General features: G+C 37.9%; 1 protein-coding gene across 1 annotated transcript in view; it reads right to left on the reverse strand.

The window, feature by feature from the left end:
- TMEM38B (transmembrane protein 38B) overlaps positions 1-17,855 on the reverse strand; it is a 62,337-nt gene extending 44,482 nt beyond the window's left edge. The window contains exons 1-2 of the mRNA XM_046023865.1: positions 17,634-17,855; positions 4,973-5,129 (exon numbers count right to left, since the gene is read on the reverse strand). Coding sequence (XP_045879821.1) covers positions 4,973-5,129; positions 17,634-17,745 — 269 coding nt within the window. The 5' untranslated portion in view covers positions 17,746-17,855. The remainder of the gene's footprint in view (positions 1-4,972; positions 5,130-17,633) is intronic.
- Positions 17,856-20,395: the final 2,540 nt, after the last annotated feature.

Raw genomic sequence — 20,395 nt, forward strand, 5'->3', positions numbered from 1 at the left:
TCAGCCGCAGCAACATCTTCCTAGGAACATCAGCAAAGGCAAGGGAAGCAAGGGCAAAAATAAACTATTGGGATTTCATCAAGATCAAAAGCTTTTGCACAGCAAAGGAAACAGTTACCAAAACCAAAAGACAACTGACAGAATGGGAGAAGATATTTGCAAATGACATATCAGATAAAGGGCTAGTATCCAAAATCTATAAGGAACTTAGCAAACTCAACACCCAAAGAACAAACAATCCAATCAAGAAATGGGCAGAGGGGGCGCCTGGGTGGCTCAGTGGGTTAAAGCCTCTGCCTTTCGCTCAGGTCATGATCCCAGGGTCCTGGGATCGAGCCCCGCATCGGGCTCTCTGCTTGGCTGGGAGCCTGCTTCCTCCTCTCTCTCTCTCTGCCTGCCTCTCTCCCTTCTTGTGATCTCTATCTGTCAAATAAATAAATAAAATCTTTAAAAAAAAAAAAGGAAAGAAAAGGGCAGAGGACATGAACAGACATTTCTGCAAAGAAGACATCCAGATGGCCAAAAGACACATGAAAAAGTGCTCCACATCACTCGGCATCAGGGAAATACAAATCAAAACCACAATGTTGTGCAAAAACAATGAATACTGTTACGCTGAAAAAATAAATAAAATGGAAAAAAAAAAAACCACAATGAGATATCACCTCACACCAGTCAGAATGGCTAAAAGTAACAAGTCAGGAAATGACAGATGCTGGCGAGGATGCGGAGAAAGGGGAACCCTCCTACATGTTGGTAGGAATGCAAGCTGGTGCAACCACTCTGGAAAACAGCATGGAGGTTCCTCAAAATGTTGAAAATAGAACTACCCTATGACCCAGCAATTGCACTACTGGGTATTTACCCTAAAGATACAAACGTAGTGATCCAAAGAGGCACATGCACCTGAATGTTTATAGCAGCAATCTACAATAGCCAAACTATGGAAAGAACCTAGATGTCCATCAACAGATGAATGGATAAAGAAGATGTGGTACATATACACAATGGAATACTATGCAGCCATCAAAATAAATGAAATCTTGCCATTTGCAACACCGTAGATGGAACTAGAGGGTATCATGCTTAGTGAAATAAGTCAGTCGGAGAAAGACAACTATCATATGCTCTCCCTGATATGAGGATGTGGAGATGCAACATGGGGGGTTAGGGGGATAGGAGAAGAATAAATGAAACAAGATGGGATTGGGAGGGAGACTAACCATAAGTGACTCTTAACCTCACAAAACAAACTGGGGGTTGCTGGGGGGAGGTGGGGTTGGGAAAGGGGGAGGGGGGTTATGGACACTGGGGAGGGTATGTGCTATGATGAGTGCTGTGAGTGTGTAAACCTGGCGATTCACAGACCTGTACCCCTGGGGATAAAAATACATTATATGTTTATAAAAAAATAAGAAATAAATAAAAAAATTTAAAATATATATATATATATATATGCCTTCTGGGGAAACAGCATTAAAGAGAAGACTGCAAGCACAAAAGTACTGAAGTAGAAAAACACCTTATGTGTTCAAGAAATGGTAAAACCAATGGTGGCTAAAACAGAATGAAAAGAGTACAGCAGAGAGACATTACATCAGAAAGAATGAAAAGGAAAATATTGCAGGAGATTTTTTTGGTTGTTTTTGTTTGTTTGTTTTTAAAGATTTTATTTATTTGACAGACAGAGATCACAAGTAGGCAGAGAGGCAGGTAGAGAGAGAGGGGGAAGCAGGCTCCCTGCTGAGCAGAGAGCCCAATGCGGGGCTCAATCCCAGGACCCTAGGATCATGACCTGAGCTGAAGGCAGAGGCTTTAACCCACTGAGCCACCCAGGTGCCCCACTGTAGGGTTTTATAGGCCACTGTAAGAGTTTTAGATTTTGTTCTTAAACAGATAAGAAACTACTGAGCACAGGAGTAATATGTTCTTATTTTTATTTTTTTTTTATTTCTTAAGTAGGGTCTATAACCAGCGTGGAGCCGGACATAGGGCTTGAACTCATGACCCTGAGATTGAGACCTGAGCTGAGATCAAGAGTCGGACACTCAACCTACTGAGCCACCCAGGCATCCCTCTAACTTATTTTTATTAATCACTTTGTCCATGCAAAAAAGAGTCGTGGTTAGTATACAGGAGCAGAAGTGGAAGTGACAGTAAGTGTCAGAGTCTGGCTATCCTACCTTTTATATAGTCTCAGCATTATAAAAATTGTAATAAATTAAATTATAAAAATTATAATTAATGCTAAGCTAATATCTTTTTAAAATTTGTTATAAAAATAAAAGTCCTTGAGAAAGGCTTTTAAAACATAGCTGTATACCCTTGAGGTCCACCCATGTTGTTGTAAGTAGCAAGATCCATTCTTTTTTATAGCTGAATAATATTCCATTGTATGTATATACCATTTTTTTTATACATTTATCTATGGATGGACACAGGTTGCTTCATATCTTGGCTATTATAAATGATGCTACAATACACACAGAGTGCATGTATCTTTTCATATTAGGATGTTCATTTTCATTTTATCCAGTAGTGGAATTACTAGATCAAATAGAAATTCTATTTTTAGGGGCGCCCAGGTGGCTCAGTGGATTAAGCCGCTGCCTTCGGCTCAGGTCATGATCTCAGGGTCCTGGGATCGAGCCCCGCATCGGGCTCTCTGCTCCACAGGGAGCCTGCTTCCTCCTCTCTCTCTGCCTGCCTCTCTGCCTACTTGTGATCTCTCTCTCTGTCAAATAAATAAATAAAATCTTTAAAAAATAAAAAAAAATTAAAAAAAAAAGAAATTCTATTTTTAATTTTTTAAGGAACCCTCATTCTGTTTTCCACAATGGTTGTATCAATTTGCGTTCCTAGCAACAATGCACAAGGGTTCCTTTTTCTCCACATCCAGGCCAACACTTGCTGTTTCTTGTGTTTTTCATTTTAGACATTCTGACAGGTGTGAGGTAATAATATCTCACTGAACTTTTGATTTGCATTTTCCTGATAATTAGTCATATTAAATATGGACCTAGATGGTATAATGCTAAATAAAATAAGTCAGTCAGAGACAACAAATACAATGATTTCACTTACACGTGGAATTTAAGAAGCAAAACAAAGAAAAAAAGAGATGAGGGGCCCCTGGGTGGCTTAGTCGTTAAGTGTCTGCCTTTGGCTCAGGTCATGATCAGGTCATTATCCCAGAGTCCTGGGATCAAGCTCCACATAGGGCTCCCTGCACAGCAGGAAGCCTGCTTCTCCCTCTCCACTCCACCTGCTTGCATTCCCTCTCTCGCTATCTCTCTCTCTGTCAAATAAATAAATAAAATCTTAGGAAGGAAGGAAGGAAGGAAGAGAGGGGGGGAGGGAGGGAAGGAGGGAAGAAGGAAGAAAAGAGCGACCAAAACACTCTTAAATACAGAAAACAAACTGCTGGTTGCCAAAGGGTAGATGGTAGGGTGATGGATGAAATAGATAAAGGAGTTCACTTATCATTATGGTCATTGAGTAATGTATAGAATTCTTGAAAATTACACTGTACACCAAAACTAATATAACATTATATGTTAATTGTACTTCAAAAAAAGAAAGAAAACACATAACCACTGGAAGACTATACTTCTAGAAGAGGTGGTTAAACAAATCTATGAGAAATAGGGACACCTGCCTGACTCAGTTGGTAAAGCATGCACTATTGATCATGAGTTTGAATCCAACACTGGGGTAGAGTTTACTTTAAAAAAAAAACAAAAAACAAAAAACAAAACTAATTTATGAGAGATGGTGGCTATTAAATGTTAAGGTTCTAAAGTCAAATTTCCTGGTTTTGATCCTAGTTCAATCACTAAACATGTAAATTTTAGCAAAGTTTCTCAATACCTCAATTTTCTCATTTGTCAAATGTGAAAAATAATGGTTATAGTACTCTTATGATTAAATATGAATATAAAGAATTTAGCTGATATACAGTTAACTCAGTAAATATTAGCTATTAAGTTTATTATTCTACTTCCACTTATTTCCACTGCCACACATTTCCACTATTACTTTTTCACACTGCCACCACTATTTATAATATTCCCCTTTAAGACTGGTTACATACTCATTTAAAAATTATCACCAAAAAAATGAACTTTAAGTATTCCTAACATTACATATTTGATACGGTTTTTATTCAAAAGTATAGTTTCTGCTTCAGACATAGCAAAGCACTTTGTATTATAGTTTTCTTTTAGCTTTATGGATCACTCTCCTTAAGGATAACTAAGTATTTGAATTGGTAAGAAACCAAAGCAATTCCTGCTAACATTTTTCCCTTCACTTCAAAATTAAATTAAAAACAAAATTAGGGGCACCTGGGTGGCTCAGGCGTTAAGCATCTGCCTTCAGGTCAGGTCATGATCCCAGGGTCCTGGGATTGAGCCCTGCATCAGGAAACCTGCTTCTCCCTCTCCCACTCCCCCTGCTTGTGTTCCCTCTCTTGCTGTGTCTCTTTCTGTCAAATAAATAAATAATCCAAAAACAAACAAAAAACAAAATTAATGTTACATCCCGTAAGACTCTGAAAAATCCAAAAGAGACTATGACAAGAACGATTATCACATACAAATTATAATCACTTGGACTTTTTGTGTAGTTGATCACATTCTTATTGTATCCTGCTGTATATCTGTATGTATGAGCTAGTTAGATAAACTGTTTGGGGCCAAATATTTGGTGCCCTTTCACATTTGACAAGCTTCCAACTAAAGATACATAAGAAAATGGTAACAATACTTGCCTCTGGGACAGGATATAAGTGAAGGGTGAGAAAGAGACAAACTTTGTACTTAAAAACATTGGCTTAATTTGGGTTCCTTCCTTAGCACATGCATTCATTTTTGGAACATAAAATACGTTTTAAAGAAAAAAAGATTCATTTATTAATAATTTACAAAACAATTTTTTAACTGTCTCATATTTCACCATAATGGCAGCTTACCAGATTGAAGATGCCAGTAATATATTAGTGTTGTTTGCAAGAAACCTCAACGGAGGCTCTGCAAGCAATACACAGGATAAAATTCCTCCACCAAAGCAATGGAGCATAGCAGTAAACCAGCTTGAAAGAGGATTCTTCCATGCCACTGCCGCAGCTCCTGAAATGGTAAAGTGAAAATGTGGTCTGAGATAACTGTATGCTAAACAAATCCTAAGGTACCAATGGCACTAAAGAAATAAACGTCTTAATTTCATAACTTTCGGGGAAAAAAAGTAACCATGTAAGATAATGGGTGTGCTAATTAACTTGATTGTGAGAATCATTTAACAATCCATATGCATATCAAACCATAAAATTGTACACTTTAAATATATGTAATTTTATCAATCATACCTCAATAAAGCTAGAAAAAAATAAATGGGGCAAAATGTAAATGGTTGGTGAATCTGAGTAAAGTATATGAGAATTTCTTGACCTATTCTGCCAATTCTGTAAGTATGAAATATCAAAGGGAAAGTACAAAATAATAAAATAAAAAATAAACTCAGCCAGAAAAATAGAAGCAATTTATAAAAATAAAAGTAGAAACCCATTAAACAGAAGCTAGAATAGGGAGATGAAGATGGGCAACCAAAAAGTCAACCCAAAGTTATTACTGGAAAAGACCAATAAAACAGACCATTGTTCAACAAGTCTAAGAAAGGGGCAGGGGCAGAAACAAAAATAATGCAAAACATTAGAAGGAAAAATAAGGAAATAGTTTTATAGAGTTTTTTAATTATAGGAAAGCAACATGCATTTAATTTAATAAATGTGAAGATGCAGTTGAAATGGATAGTATAAATCAGCAAAATTCCCTTAAGAATAGACAGAAACTTGAATCTACATATAACTGTGGGAAAAAAAAAAAAAACTACAGGGCAAAGATCTATCTTAAGAAAGGTGCTAACCTCAATAAATTAATGAAAAACGTTTACCAAATATTTTTGGATTACTCATTTTTATGCTACATAACCATTATGGAATATAGCAAAGGAGAAAAACTTAAATCATTCTATGAAACATACTCCCAACATCAAAGATTATAAATAAAGAAAAAAGAGACAGTGAGAGAGGAAGGAGGAAAGGAAAAAGATAGGAAGGGAGGGAGGAAGGAAAGGAAGAAGACACACTATAATTCTAACTTAGAAGTATAATAATAAACTGAAATCAGTAGTTTTTTGAAAAGATAATAAATCATGACCAAGTAGATTTTATCCAAAGAATTAAAAAGGATTCAATATTTAAAAATTCATTTAAATCATTCACCATACTAACAAATTATCATCTCCCCTTTAGATAGAGTTAAAGACGTAAAAATTCAATGTTCCTGATTTTCAAAAAAATCTAGCAATCCAAGAACAGAAGGAAAAGTACTTAACCTGAATTAAGCTATAAAGGGAAAGACTTTTTTGACCTCACTAAAATTTAAAACCTCTATATGAAAAAAGTCTGGAACAGTGTTTTTTAATTTACATAAGGCAAATTCCAGTAAATCAACAAAAAAAGACAACAAACACAAGAGAAAAATGAGCAAGTCACAAAGTGGGAAATATAAATGATTAATAAATATACCAAAAAAAGAAAGTCCTCCCTTAAGTCATCACTAATCAAGAAAAAACAAAATTTAAAAAGATGTTATATTTCTCACACATCCAATTGGCAAAAAAATTTACAGCTTAATATTTATTAACTTATTAATCAGCAAAGGTCTGAAGAAATTCATACACTCCTGTGAGAGTATTAAAAAGTCATTTTGAAAAATAATTTGGGAGTATAAATAAAAAATTTTCATTTAAAACTGACTCAGTACCCAAGAAATGTCATACAAGAATATTAAAGTAATGTGTTTATAATACTGTGAAAAAAATGAAAAAAAATCTAAACAACCATCATTAGAGAAAAGTTAAACCATGATCATTTGTGCTATGGAATATTATACAGGAGCAATAAAGAGTGTGATAAAGCAGTATCAACATGGGATATTGTTATTCAGTAAAAACAAAGAACCAAATACAATTATGTAGAACAGCAGTATTACAGCATGGAATCATTTACTTTTTTATTTTTTTAGAATCATTTATGAGGAAAAATGCAAACACGATACATTTCTCTAGGTACTTGCATATACATGGAATGCAAAGAATAGAGTCTGCAATATACCAACATATTAACTGTTACTGTCTCTTGAGGAAGCCTAGGATTTGGGAGGATGCTCAAAAGGGATATAAATTTATTTAATTATACTGAGCATATTATTTAATCATATTGGGATTTTTTTAAATAAAATGGTCATTTACTAATTGTATAATTAAACAAAATTTTAACAAATTATGTCACACCCAATCTGTGGAATACAATGCATCTATTTAAAAGAATGTAGCAGCTTTACATGTACTGATGTGACCAAAAAAAATCGTATGTGTATACATAATATATACAGTAAGAAATCATTTACAGGGAAAAAACAGAAAACCAGTTATTCTATCAGAATATTATACAAGTAATAAAATAAGGTCTGCAAGAATTTATAACCAAACAGTTGTCTGTTGTTATCGCTTAGGAAAAGGCCCATTTATGCAAAAACAAAACAAACTACATAAATGTATGTGTGAGTTCAGTACAGTAATATCATCATACTTGTATTAACATGGGAATTCGGGGTGCCTGGGTGGCTCAGTGGGTTGGGCCTCTGCCTCTGGCTCGGGTCATGGTCTAAGGGTCCTGGGATCGAGTCCAGCATCAGGCTCTCTGCTCAGCGGAGAGTCTGCTTCCCCCCTCTTTCTCTGCCTGCCTCTCTGCCTACCTGTGATCTCTCTCTGTGTCAAATAAATAAATAAAATCTTTTAAAAAAAAAATGGGAATTCATCTGTGTGTGCTCAGGGAAAAAAAGCAAAAGGAGGAGATAAAAGTCAAATAATGCAACCCACCATTCCATACAACAAAATGTGCCCAGGAGTGAACATGAGTTGGCAGATGTGCATTTTCTGTGGTGTACACATCCTGTCAAGTGAAGTGATGCCAAGGTTTAATGATATGCATCTGGTGATAACTCAAGAAATGGTGACCTGTTCCAATCTGGAAGAAAAATCAATTATAAGAAATGTACTAAAGACAGGGTATCAATCTTCAGTGTAGCAATTTCCCCTAAACTTTGTTTGATAATACATGATCATGCTGTCTTTAAAGCCCAAGTCCCACATAAGATGTGATACCAATATGTCTCTACCTAAATATTATGACCTACCTAAATATGTGTATAGGCAATACAGCACCACACAGTGGTGACTGATTATTACATTGGTCAGTCAGCCTAATAAATGAGTATAATCTTTTCTTTAGGTAATGGTCACTAGCTCCCATACTGCACCATCTTCATGTTGAAAAGCAATAGAGGGGCACCTGGGTGGCTCAGTCAGTTAAGCGTCTGTCAGCCTAGAGTTCAGGTCATGATCCCAGAGTCCTGGATAGAGCCCCACATAAGGCTCCCTGCTCAGTGGGGAGTCTGCTTCTCCCTCTCCCTTTGCCCCTCCCCTCACTTGCCTGCACCTGTCTCTCTCTTTCTCTCTCTCTCAAATAAATAAAATCTTTAAAAAGAAAAAAACAATATAGAGTGCTTAAGGATACAGACTCTAGAGTTTAGCTGCTCAGGTATAAATCCTGGCACCAGCACTTACTCATTGTGTGAATGCGACAATTGTTTGCTTTCACACACCTTACACACACACACACACACACACACACAAACACACATATAGAAGAGGCAAAGAAAAAAGTAACCTACATCACAGGGTTGTTGTAAGGATCAACTACAAGTGAGTACTTTGAAATCACTTAGAATGGGGACCTAGCACATAGTAAGCAACTAAGTATTAGCTAATCACTATTATTACCTAAGTAAATAAAAATAAAAAACAAAATTACTCTCTCCTCTCTATTTCTGCCATTCCATCACACTCCTATTCTGAGTTGTCTGAGGCAACTTTCAGGCTTTTTTTCCCTATGCTTATTTACACACATACACCCCTTTTCCTCCTTACTCTTAACTCTCTCCCAACCCTACTGTGTGTGTATATCCCTCTCTCTCTCTCACAGGCATACCCTGGTTAGCTCTGGAAATGCATTCTGGAAATGGGAGTTCTTACTGCATGAGAGCCATAACGGGCCCATCACAGCACAGTCACTATGAAGAACACATTCTAAGGCAACTGATTACTTTGAATAAACAAACAATTAGAAACACTCACTGGTGTCTGTCCTCTATGTTCCTTGGTATTACTCTAATGGAGATGTAGCATTACCTTCATGCACCTGATACCACTCACTGACAACCAAATCAAATGTACCCAGGTTTTCCTTTGACAAAACAATCCAAATCAAATTTACTAAATGATTTCATACTAATGATTTGCTCGTGTAACATTCATTTCTGATTATGTTTGTCAAAATAACTTTTCTTTTTCCTCAACTTGCACATTTTACATATCACATTCTAGATTTATAAGTGTTAGCTCCATTTATAAAGTTCTTATTATTAAAATTCTAAGAGACTTTTGTATAGAGTAGGTGCTCTATAAATGTACTGAATGACAGAAAAATATATGTGAAATATTTCAAGAGGTCAAATATTATGATTTCACTACCATGAATTTCCCTTTGTATTGTACAAATCAAAAAGCCAGCTATAATTACATACCAGTTTTGTGACATCTTTGTAGGACCACTAAACCCTCTTAGCTTAAGTTTCAACTTTCATAAAATGGGAGTAATACATAACTTATAACGATTAAAATAAAGAAATATACATAAAAACACACTTACTACCTAGTACATGGCAGACGCTTTGTTGACTTACCTACTGAATGGACTGATCATGACCCACAAATAAAGTAGGCAAAATGCGACCTCAGGCTGCTTTTAATCTCAGCCCAAGATCTAATTCTTTTGAGTTCTTATTGCAAGGCTGGGACGAAAGCAACACACCACAGCTCTAAAAAAGTACTCATAACCCTAAGAGACTAAAATCAGCAATACTAAGATTTTTATTAGAGAAAAAAAGAAAAGAAGTGAATTAAAGGGTTTCCCTCACATCAATCTTTTCTGCCTAATTCTCAAAATTACATCAGCTAGAAAAACTTCCCTAAGTCAAACTGGCCTTTCTATAATGCTCTCTTCAGTACGCACACTATGGTAACACATTTTACAGTTATGAGGCAATCTTATGACAAATTTTCTTTGGTGTTATGTTCCTTTGTATATATCATAACAGTACCAGAATTAGTTTACCATGAAGTTAAACGGTGAAAATACGGAAAGTTAACCAGAAACAGCTTGTGTATCTTTCCAGCATAAAATAATTTTCAATAGGAAAAAACAGTTAATATGATAGCTTTAATTTTTTTTTCAGTTTTAAAACAAAGATGTATTCCTTTAGCCTAGGAACAAGCCATGATAATTAAGATTTTTTTTTTAACATGCTGATATTTAAAAGACAAAAAATTCTCTGTCCTACCTTGAGTTAAGATATTTGTGATATGCTACCAATGGAATTATTTTCCCCAAAACTCAGCAAAATTTGTCACACTGAAGCCTTACTCTAATTCAAAGTATATGAGTTTTGAAGCACTCATAACCACCTATGGACTTTAAGATCAAAATAGTTTATTATGAAATGAAAGCTAGAAAATAAAGTCATATTCTACTTCCAGTTTTGGATCAAGTTTGAATCATAGTGGGCCAAGTAAATCCACAGACCCACCTTGTGGTTATTTTCCCAGTTCCTTAATGTAGAACTAGAACAGACATAGTTGGCAACTGACACAAAGCCCATGCTGATCCTCTGATCTATGGAGTAAGGATCAGTAGATGGTAGAAACATTCAAGTAAAAGCTCCTAGAGTTTCTTCTCCTCCTTAAGGTATTTTTAAAAAGCAATACCAGAGAGATGGGTGCTATAACCAAAAACATCAAAGCTGAAAATGTGGTGATACCTATCACATCCCATTTAACATGCTTATTTGGTCTATATGTAAAGCAGATGGATCTTGGAAAATGTGGATTATCATAATTGTAGACAGATAGTGACTCCAGTTGCAGCTGGTGTTCAAGATGAAGTACTTTTACTGAAACAAAGCAACATAACCCCTGTAATTTGGTAAGCAAATCCTTTTTCTCCATATTAATTTGCAAGGAACCCCAGAAACACTTCACTTTTACCAGGCTAGGTGAACAGTACACTACTGCAGTCTTGCCTTAATTCTATGTCAACTTTCCTGCTCTCCAACAAAGTCCACAGAGATTTTGATCATATTGGGAATCCAAACTACATTACACCGACCCTACACTACACTACACTGATGACGTTGTACTGATTGGATCTACGGGCAGGAAGTAGCCAGTACTTTGGATATCCTAACATGACATATCCAAACCAGAAAGTAGGAAGTTAAACTCTACTGCTAGGAATCTGTACCTGTCAGAATCCAGTCAGGAAAAAGAAAATACATGGTTATTTTAACAGAGAGAATTTACTCTAAAATCATTAAGTATAAAATTGTTAAGTAATTGTTGAAAAGGTAAAAAGTAAATACTATAGTAACACAGAGTTATCAACTACAGAAAGCGGTTTACCATTGCTGGGGAAACAAAGGATGGGCTGAAATTATTTAAACTTAGAAACACGAACAAACATCTCTTTAGAACCAAAACTGAGACTCCTAAGCAGGGAACACTGCTCAGCCATTGTTCTACTCCAGCCTACTCACTCTACAAATGAAATATTGGGTTTTAAGTTCTTATCCCAAACTACCCAGTCAGTGATAGAGTTTTAACTCTGGTCTCCTGATTTTATGAGCTCCTTCTACCAAACCATATTCCCTGACCAATATTTTGTCATGTCAATCAAATATTCTTTCACTCATAAATTAAAGATATTTAAGTAAGATTCTCTAAACTAGTAGAAGTAAATTGTGAACTGTCATTTCTCAGACATCCTTTTCCACCCCACACTGGGCAACAAACTGAGTTTTTAAAACATCACAGAACAAAAGGGGCTTCTGGGGTTTCATGAATGTTCTATTTTTACCCAGATGTTGATTAAACAGATGTACTCGTTTTTAAAATTCATTGAGCTATACATTTACAATTTTTGTACTTCTCTGTGTGCTATGTGTGCATTCATAAAGACAGCAAAACTATGCTGCCACCTTGCAGAATCATCAGAACTGACAAATTCTTGGGGCACCTGGGTGGCTCAGTGGGTTAAAGCCTCTGCCTTCAGCTCAGGTCATGATCCCAGGGTCCTGAGATCGAGCCCCGCATGGGCTCTCTGCTCAGCAGGGAGCCTGCTTCCTTCTCTCTCTCTGCCTGCCTCTCTGCCTACTTGTGATCTCTGCCTGTCAAATAAACAAATAAAATCTTTAAAAAAAAAAAAACTGACAAATTCTTGACATATTAATCCTTTCATTTCCCACAAATTAGAAGGGGGGACAATAATAAGCTTTATTCCTGGATTTAATTCCTAAAAGCAAAGGACAAACTCATTGGTGATATGGAAATGAAATTATGGTAGAAAATAACCAGGTCAAATGAAAGCTTATTGAGAAATTGCTAAATACTGAGAAACCAGAAACATTAAATGGACCTGCAAAAAGAGAGCAAGGAATATTTGAGAACTTTGGAATTAGCTGAAGACCTAGCTCTATAATTTATTAACCAATGTGACTTAAATACAGTTATTTTATTCCTATAAGGCTATTCCTCATCTGTAAAGGGAGTTCAATACCTATCTTAAAGAGATATGAGGATTATGGGGCGCCTGGGTGGCTCAGTGGATTAAAGCGTCTGCCTTTGGCTCGGGTCATGGTCCCAGGGTCCTGGGATCGAGCCCTGCATCGGGCTCTCTGCTTGGCGGGGAGCTTGCTTCCCCCTCACTCTCTGCCTGCGTCTCTGCCTACTTATGATCTCTCTCTCTGTCAAGTAAAGAAATAAAATCTTTAAAAACAAAAAAAAAGAGAGATGAGGATTAGAATTAAGATACTACAATGTTTTTGCATGTATCTGAAATGAATATCATTATTTTATAGTAAAGTATCATAAAACCTTTTGTGATACTATCAAAAAAAGACTAATAACACAGCTAAGTTCCTTTAGGGCTACAACAGCATCTTTCATCTTGGTATCCTCAATATGTAATACAGTGCCTGATATGCAGTGGAGTTTCAATAAATATTTGCTTAATTGAAGTCCCCGTGATTCCAGAGAGGTTAGCAAAATAATGATGGGAGAATTAAAGGGAAAAACAGATTTTGTGTACTAAAATCAAGTAGAAATAACTGTAGATTAAATTTTCAGGAAGTCTGGGGCGCCTGGGTAGCTCAGTGGGTTAAAGCCTCTGCCTTCGGCCCAGGTCATGATCCCAGGTCCTGGGATCGAGCCCCGCATCGGGCTCTCTGCTCGGCAGGGAGCCTGCTTCCTCCTCCTCTCTCTCTCTCTCTCTCTCTCTCTGCCTACTTGTGATCTCTCTCTGTCAAATAAATAAATAAAATCTTAAAAAAAATAAATAAATAAATAAATTTTCAGGAAGTCTTACAGAAAATAGCAACTGGATATGAATACATGATTGAAGAAATGTGTTTACTTTAATGAAGATTTAAATAAGAAAAGAGAGAAGGCAGATTAAAAATGTAAGGTAAGGGTGGCTCAGTGGGTTGAAGCCTCTGCCTTCAGCTCAGGTCATGATCCCAGGGTCCTGGGATCGAGCCCCGCATCAGGCTCTCTGCTCGGCAGGGAGCCTGCTTTTTCCTCCCTCTCTGCCTGCCTCTCTGCCTACTTGTGATCTCTGTCTGTCAAATAAATAAATAAAATCTTTAAAAAAAAAAAAAAGTAAGGTAAGAGAAATTAAAGATTAAACTTTCTATTAAATGGTTTCTGACTAATAGCCCTCAAGGCAGCATTTTCCAACTTCCTAATAAAATACCCAGGAAAATGGAACAGAAGCAAAACCTATCCTAAAACAAAACTAAAAACTATCAGATGCCATGGTTTAGGAAGAACTAAAGTTAATTATTTATAAACGGAGGTAAATTAAGAAATAAAAAACAGGGGTACCTGGGTGACTCAGTTGGTTAAGCATCTGCCTTTGGCTCAGGTCACAATCCCAGAGTCCTGGGATCAACCCCCACACCGGGCTCCCTGCAAACCTGGGAGCCTGCTTCTCCCTCTCCTTTTTCCTGCCACTCTGCCTACTTGTGCTCTGTCAAATAAATAAATAAAACCTTAAAAAAAAAAAAGAAATAAAAAGCAACCCAATTTATTAAATACCCTGATGTCTTTGCTTGAAGCACAAGTCATGTGGAAAAGGAAATGAGGGAAAACCATCATCTATCCTTGGATTTGAAGGCCTACAACCTGAACCAAACAAAAAAGGGATGCTGTCCTTATGCACACCACAGAAAGAGTTAACCCACTTTATATCTTGTTTCCACTAGCATTTTTTAAGATCTAGGTAAAGACATATAAGATGTAAACAGTAGGAAAGTGAGGAGTGAGGTATTGGCAATGGCAGAGCACATTCCAAAAGCCAAGAATCTCAAGGAGTAACATGCTTGAAAGAATAAAAAGAAGAAGAATCCTGGTAATACATGGATGAATTGTAGTTTCATTGTACTACTAGTCTAAGTCCTAGAGAATCAGTCAATGGTGGATAAGAAAATGTTGCCAGTTAAGTAAAAATTTACATAAAATATTGCCAAATCAAAATCCCTAATGAGTTAATGTAATATCTCAAACAAAAATAGTACCTCAAACAAGTGGAGCTTATCCCAAGAATGTAAGGATGGTTCATCATTTTTTTAAGTTTTAATTTTTATTTATTTTTTTAGTAATCTCTACACCCAACATGGGGCTTGAATTCACAACCCTGAGATCAGGAATTGCATGCTCTACTGACTGAGGCAGCCAAACACCCCTGATTTATCATTTTAAAAAATGTATTACCTTACAATTTTTTTTAATTTTATTTATTTATTTGTCAGAGAGAGAGAGAGAGAGAAAGCGTGAGCGCGCGCGCACACACACACAAGCAGGCAGAGTGGCAGGCAGCAGCAGAGAAGCAGAATCCCTGCCAAGCAAGAAGCCCAATTCGGGACTCGATCCCAGGACCACGGGATCATGACCAGAGCCGAAGGCAGCGGCTTAACCAACTGAGCCACCCAGGCTCCCCTACATTATAGTTTAAATAGGAAAAACAATATGATCAACTCAGTAAGAAGTGGAAATACAAATTACTAATAAACTTAAGCAGTACACACCCAGCAACCATTACAGATGCAATGAAAACTATTTTTCTGATCATTAGAATGACAAGATATTTAAGAGTGGTAATAGCAGGGGAGGGAAAAAAAAAGCAAATACTGTGGAAGAAACAGGCAGTCTAACACATTTCTGGTAAACGCTTAAACAGGTACACTCTTTTGTATGAATTTTATCATTTTTACCTGTTTACAAGCACTGCTACTGGAATATAAAATATTTTTCACACCATGTGTAATACTGTTTTAGCATTCAGTTGGTCCAGTGCTTCTCAAATTTTTTGGTCTCGGGACTCCTTGTGCCCCTAAAAATTAGTGAGCAGATGAATAGTTGCAAGGACTGGAGGAGGGCTGACTATAAAGGGGCAGGAGGGAATCTGGGGTGAGTGATGAAACTATCATATATCTTGATGATGCTGGTCATCACATATCTGTATGTGTTCTCCAAAATCATAAACTTTATTTATTATTAAAAAGGGTGAATATAATATATGCAAATTAAACCTTTGAAAAAATCAGACCTGAAAAAAAAATTCTTGAAAACCCCAAAGAATTTTTATTGACTTACAGGTATCAATATTTAACACGTTAGAAACTGAGAAAATTTTAAAGTAGTACTTAATGTTTTCACTTTAAAAATAGTAACTGGGGGCGCCTGGGTGGCTCAGTGGGTTAAAGCCTCTGCCTTCGGCTCAGGTCGTGATCCCAGAGTCCTGGGATAGAGCCCCGCATCAGGCTCTCTGCTTGGCAGGGAGCCTGTTTTCTCCTCTCTCTCTCTCTCTGCCTGCCTCTCTGCCTCCCTCTCTGACTACTTGTGATTCTGTCAAATAAATAAATAAAATCTTAAAAATAGTAACTGTACTAAATGTTAACATAAATTATGTATTCTTTATGAAAAATAACTTTTCCAAAGCAAAAAACATTTAGTGAGAAAAGTCCCACTGTTTTATATGCTTGCAAATTCCTTTTAATGTCTGGCTTCAAAGGGAAAACAGCTGGACTCTCATTCTGTTTCTGTATTCAATCTGTTCCATATCATAGGTCATGTAGCTTCTGGAAAACTCCACTGTACACTTGTGAGAAAATTAGTGTAAAAAAGACAAATAACATCTGCATATTATTATGAAAATAATTTTGACCTGGACGTGTCAGGAACCCAAAGGGTTCCTGGACCACACTTTGAGAACTTGATTTAGCCTATACAAGAAAATTTCAACTATTGAATATGGCATGATAATGTACTTCTTTTCAAATCAGGGAAACACTTTCTTACACAGATTACCCGCCTGCTTTAATACCATATTCACCTTTCCCAGGTCAAAACGTCTACCAAACGATGCTTTAGACTGAGCTACAAACACCAATGTAAATGAAAAATATTTCCGAGACCAAACAGTTTAAAAAACAATTGTCCATAAGAGGTACAGCACCTCCTCAAGCCCTCACTCTTTCTGTAGGACCAGGCAGCACGAACAGGGAAAAAGCAGAAAAAGAAAATAAATGCCTGAACTCAAAAAAGAGATCCATAAAACCAAAAGGCAAAGAGAATAACTGCAAAAATCAAGCAGCACAGGAGCAAACATACACTGAATGTAAAATACAAGAAAATACAAATATTGCTTCTTGGCCATATACTAAAAAAAAAAAAAAAAAACAACATCAAACAAAAAAACACCTCAAAATGCTGTATTCAGACTCTACCCTCAGTCTACACATACTGAGTCTTGGATGGTGTCGGTGATACGACGGAAAAGGGGGATCCACTGTTTTCCAGCAATCACTTTATCCAGCTTGCTAAGCAAGGTGACAGAGTGCTGCGTGAAGAATAGTGGTGTACCTGCTTGAGGCTCTTTAACTGTTAATACAACTTTCAGGACCGCAGAACAGTCCAGAACTACTCACTCTTCCAAGCAACCGAGTGCCACTTGCAGTCCCCGGGAGCTCCGTCCCCAGGTGACTTTTAAATACTGTACTTTCCAAGGAAGTGGGGGCACCACCGGGAGACGGCGCACATTCTGGGTGGACGCAGGCAGGACCCGGGCTCCCAGATGCCCCGGCGGCTTCCCTGTCACTTGCCCCTGTCGCGGTTTCCCGGACCCGAGGTTGTGCCTCCTTTGACGAGTACCGGGGCCACCTCTCTTCCCTGCCTGTTTCCCCACCTGCGCTCGAGGAGTCGGAAGAGTCGCCTCGCGGCGCCCCTCCAGCTCAACTATAGGACTCTGGGACAGAAGCAACTCGGCCGTTCAGGCGGCCCAGGCCGTCCTCTCGGTGAGAGGTACCCTGAGGGGTCCGTCTGCGTCTCCCCGCACTCACCCGGCTGACGCTTCAGCGCCATCACGGACACCAGGTAGTGGGCGATATCAAAAAAGGGGAACATAGACGTGCGAGAAAAGGCAAGGGTCAGCTCATCCCACGGAGAATCCATCACGACGACGGACCGGAGCAGGCGAAGCAGCCCTGGCGACGGGTTCCTGCCGTGCGCGGCGAAAAGTGGGGGAGGGGGGCCGCCGCGGCCGCGCGACCTTCCGCGCGGCCTGGAGGGGCTCTGCGCGTGCGCCCTGGAACCCTCGCAGGCGCGGTTTGGGGCGGGGCCGCACGTCTCGGGAGTGGGCGGGGCGAGTGGTTCCCTGGTGTTCCGGCAGGAAATACATTACTTATGTTTAACATTTAGCACCTTTATTATTTTAAAGCGAATACGTGAAGGACTATTTTAAATTTTCCTGTTATAACTTCTAATATGCTAAGCATTGATCATGTAACCCACGTAAAATCTTGAGAACTCTTTTTGGGTCCTCAAATTTTTTTACGTCAGCTTTAAGGGTTTAATTTACATACATTTGATTCACCCTTTTTAATATAAAGTTCTATGATTTTGGATAAACCTATGCAGTCCAGAAGGGTAGGGTTTCAGAGTGGGATTAGTTTCTTTAAATTGTTTCACCTAACATTTCTCAAGCAACCATAATGTGCAAGTCACGCCGTGAGTTAGTGGAGGTATAAGAACACAATAATATCCTGCCCTCAGTAAGCTTGTGTTTTCCCAAGAGATTAAAAACATTGTTGAAGATACATGTAATTTGTATAAAGCTGGTAGTGAGAAGTGTAGATGCCATCCATGCTAGGGCAGTTCTAAGAAGAGGGAAGACTGTTTCAGGGAAGTGAAAGGTGAACTGACCTTAAAGGCTAGATGAGAGATAGACGGAGGTATTTGGGCTAGACTATAAAGTGAGAAATGAGGTTGAAAAAAAAATCTTTGAAAGACATACCATAAACTATGTGGTCTGGCTTCAAAATCTAAGCTCTTGATCACCACTTTTATGTCTGGCTCAGACAAACCAGAGCCAGAATCCTTTCTCTTCACTGGTATACTAAACTGGTTTTTTTCCTTTTCGTTGGAGGTAGGGTGGAATGTGTCACCAACTAGTAAGTTTAGGAATAGATTAGTGAGAAGAGACTAAGAGAAGGAAAACCAAAGGGTATTCACTGGTCCAAGCAAATGGTTGGAGAGGTTGAGGACAACAGGAGCAGAGACTGAGATGGGAAGCGTAAAGTAGAAGCAGAATAAGCCAGACGTCAATTCAACCTGTCAAAGAAGGGTATGGGGACTGGGTAAGGAGGAGGATTATAGTTACCTTCAAAGAAATAGGAAACAGGGAGGAGCAGGTTTAGGTAAGAAAAACACAAGTCTAGTTTGGCACACTTTTTAATTTGATGTGTCAACAGGTCATGCTCGCACCAGGAAACTGGAAATACATAATGAGCTGCTAGATAGTTAGAGCCATGTGAGAGGGTGCACTGCCAAGGGAGACTTAAATTGATTTTTTAAAAGTCTGAAGATTTGTCTGTTTTGATTCATTTATCAAATGTTCTTTGGGTGTCTGCTATGGATCAGGCATTTTGCTGGATGTTAGAGGCCCCTTCTTAAACACTAAGTGTTCAAGAGGTGGGAAAATTGTAGTAAATGTCTACATTTTATTACTTATCAAGAAAGAACATGGGGCACCTAGGTGGCTCAGTCAGTTAAGTGTCTGCCTTTGGCTAAGGTCATGATCCCAGGGTCCTGGGATGGAGTCCCGCATGGGGTTCCCGGATCAGCAGGGAGTCTACCTTTCCATCTCCCTCTGCCCCCCTGCCCTGCTGGTGCTCTCGCTCTCTCTCTCCCTCAAATGAATAAATGAAAGATTTGAAAGAAAAGATAGGAAAGGAAAAGAAAAGAGAAGAAAAGAAAAAAGGAAAAAAGGGGAAGGAAAGGAAAGAAATAAAGAACAGACTTGATAAAAAAAACTTTTCATATGTGGTTTTCTAAGAAAGTACTTTCCATAGAGAAAGGTCTTTAGATCTCTAAAAAAAACAATACCTGTGAACGGGGTGCCTGGGTGGCTCAGTGGGTTAAAGCCTCTGCCTTTGGCTCAGGTCATGATCCCAGGACCCTGGGATCAAGCCCCACATCGGGCTCTCTGCTCCGCAGGGAGCCTGCTTCCTCCTCTCTTTCTGCCTGCCTCTCTGCCTAGTTGTGATTTCTCTCTGTCAAATAAATAAAATATTTAAAAAAAAAACAAAAAACAAAAAACAATACCTGTGATTATTTATACTTCCATGTTTCAGTTGATTCCTTCCATACTTTTTATGCATTCCTTTATCTTTGGAATTGTAGTGTTGTGAATTTAGGGGCGGAACTTGGATATTGTTTCCCAAAAAGTTTTACATTTGACAGTCTTAAATTTCACAAAATATGTTTTGTCCTTGGACTTTAAAAAAATAGTATTTTTGTAGTCATCTTTACAAAATCTGTAATGATACTCTATGTCACTATCATTCTGAGGTATAATTAAATCAATTATTAGTACCAATAGGACAACATAAAAAGCATCAGATTTTTTTTTAAAGCAGATAAATCAAACATTTTACTTACCCGAAGCAAAGTAATTCCAACAGAAAGAAATGAATCACTTCAGGCTCTCCTAGTAATCTAAAACTTGTTTCATTTCAAAAACTGAGAATAGGGGCGCCTGGGTGGCTCAATGGGTTAAAGCCTCTGCCTTAGGCTTGGGTCATGATCCCCAGGGTCCTGGGAT

The sequence above is a fragment of the Meles meles genome, chromosome 11 (genome assembly GCF_922984935.1).
Source record: "Meles meles chromosome 11, mMelMel3.1 paternal haplotype, whole genome shotgun sequence".
Classification (NCBI taxonomy): Eukaryota; Metazoa; Chordata; class Mammalia; order Carnivora; family Mustelidae; genus Meles; species Meles meles.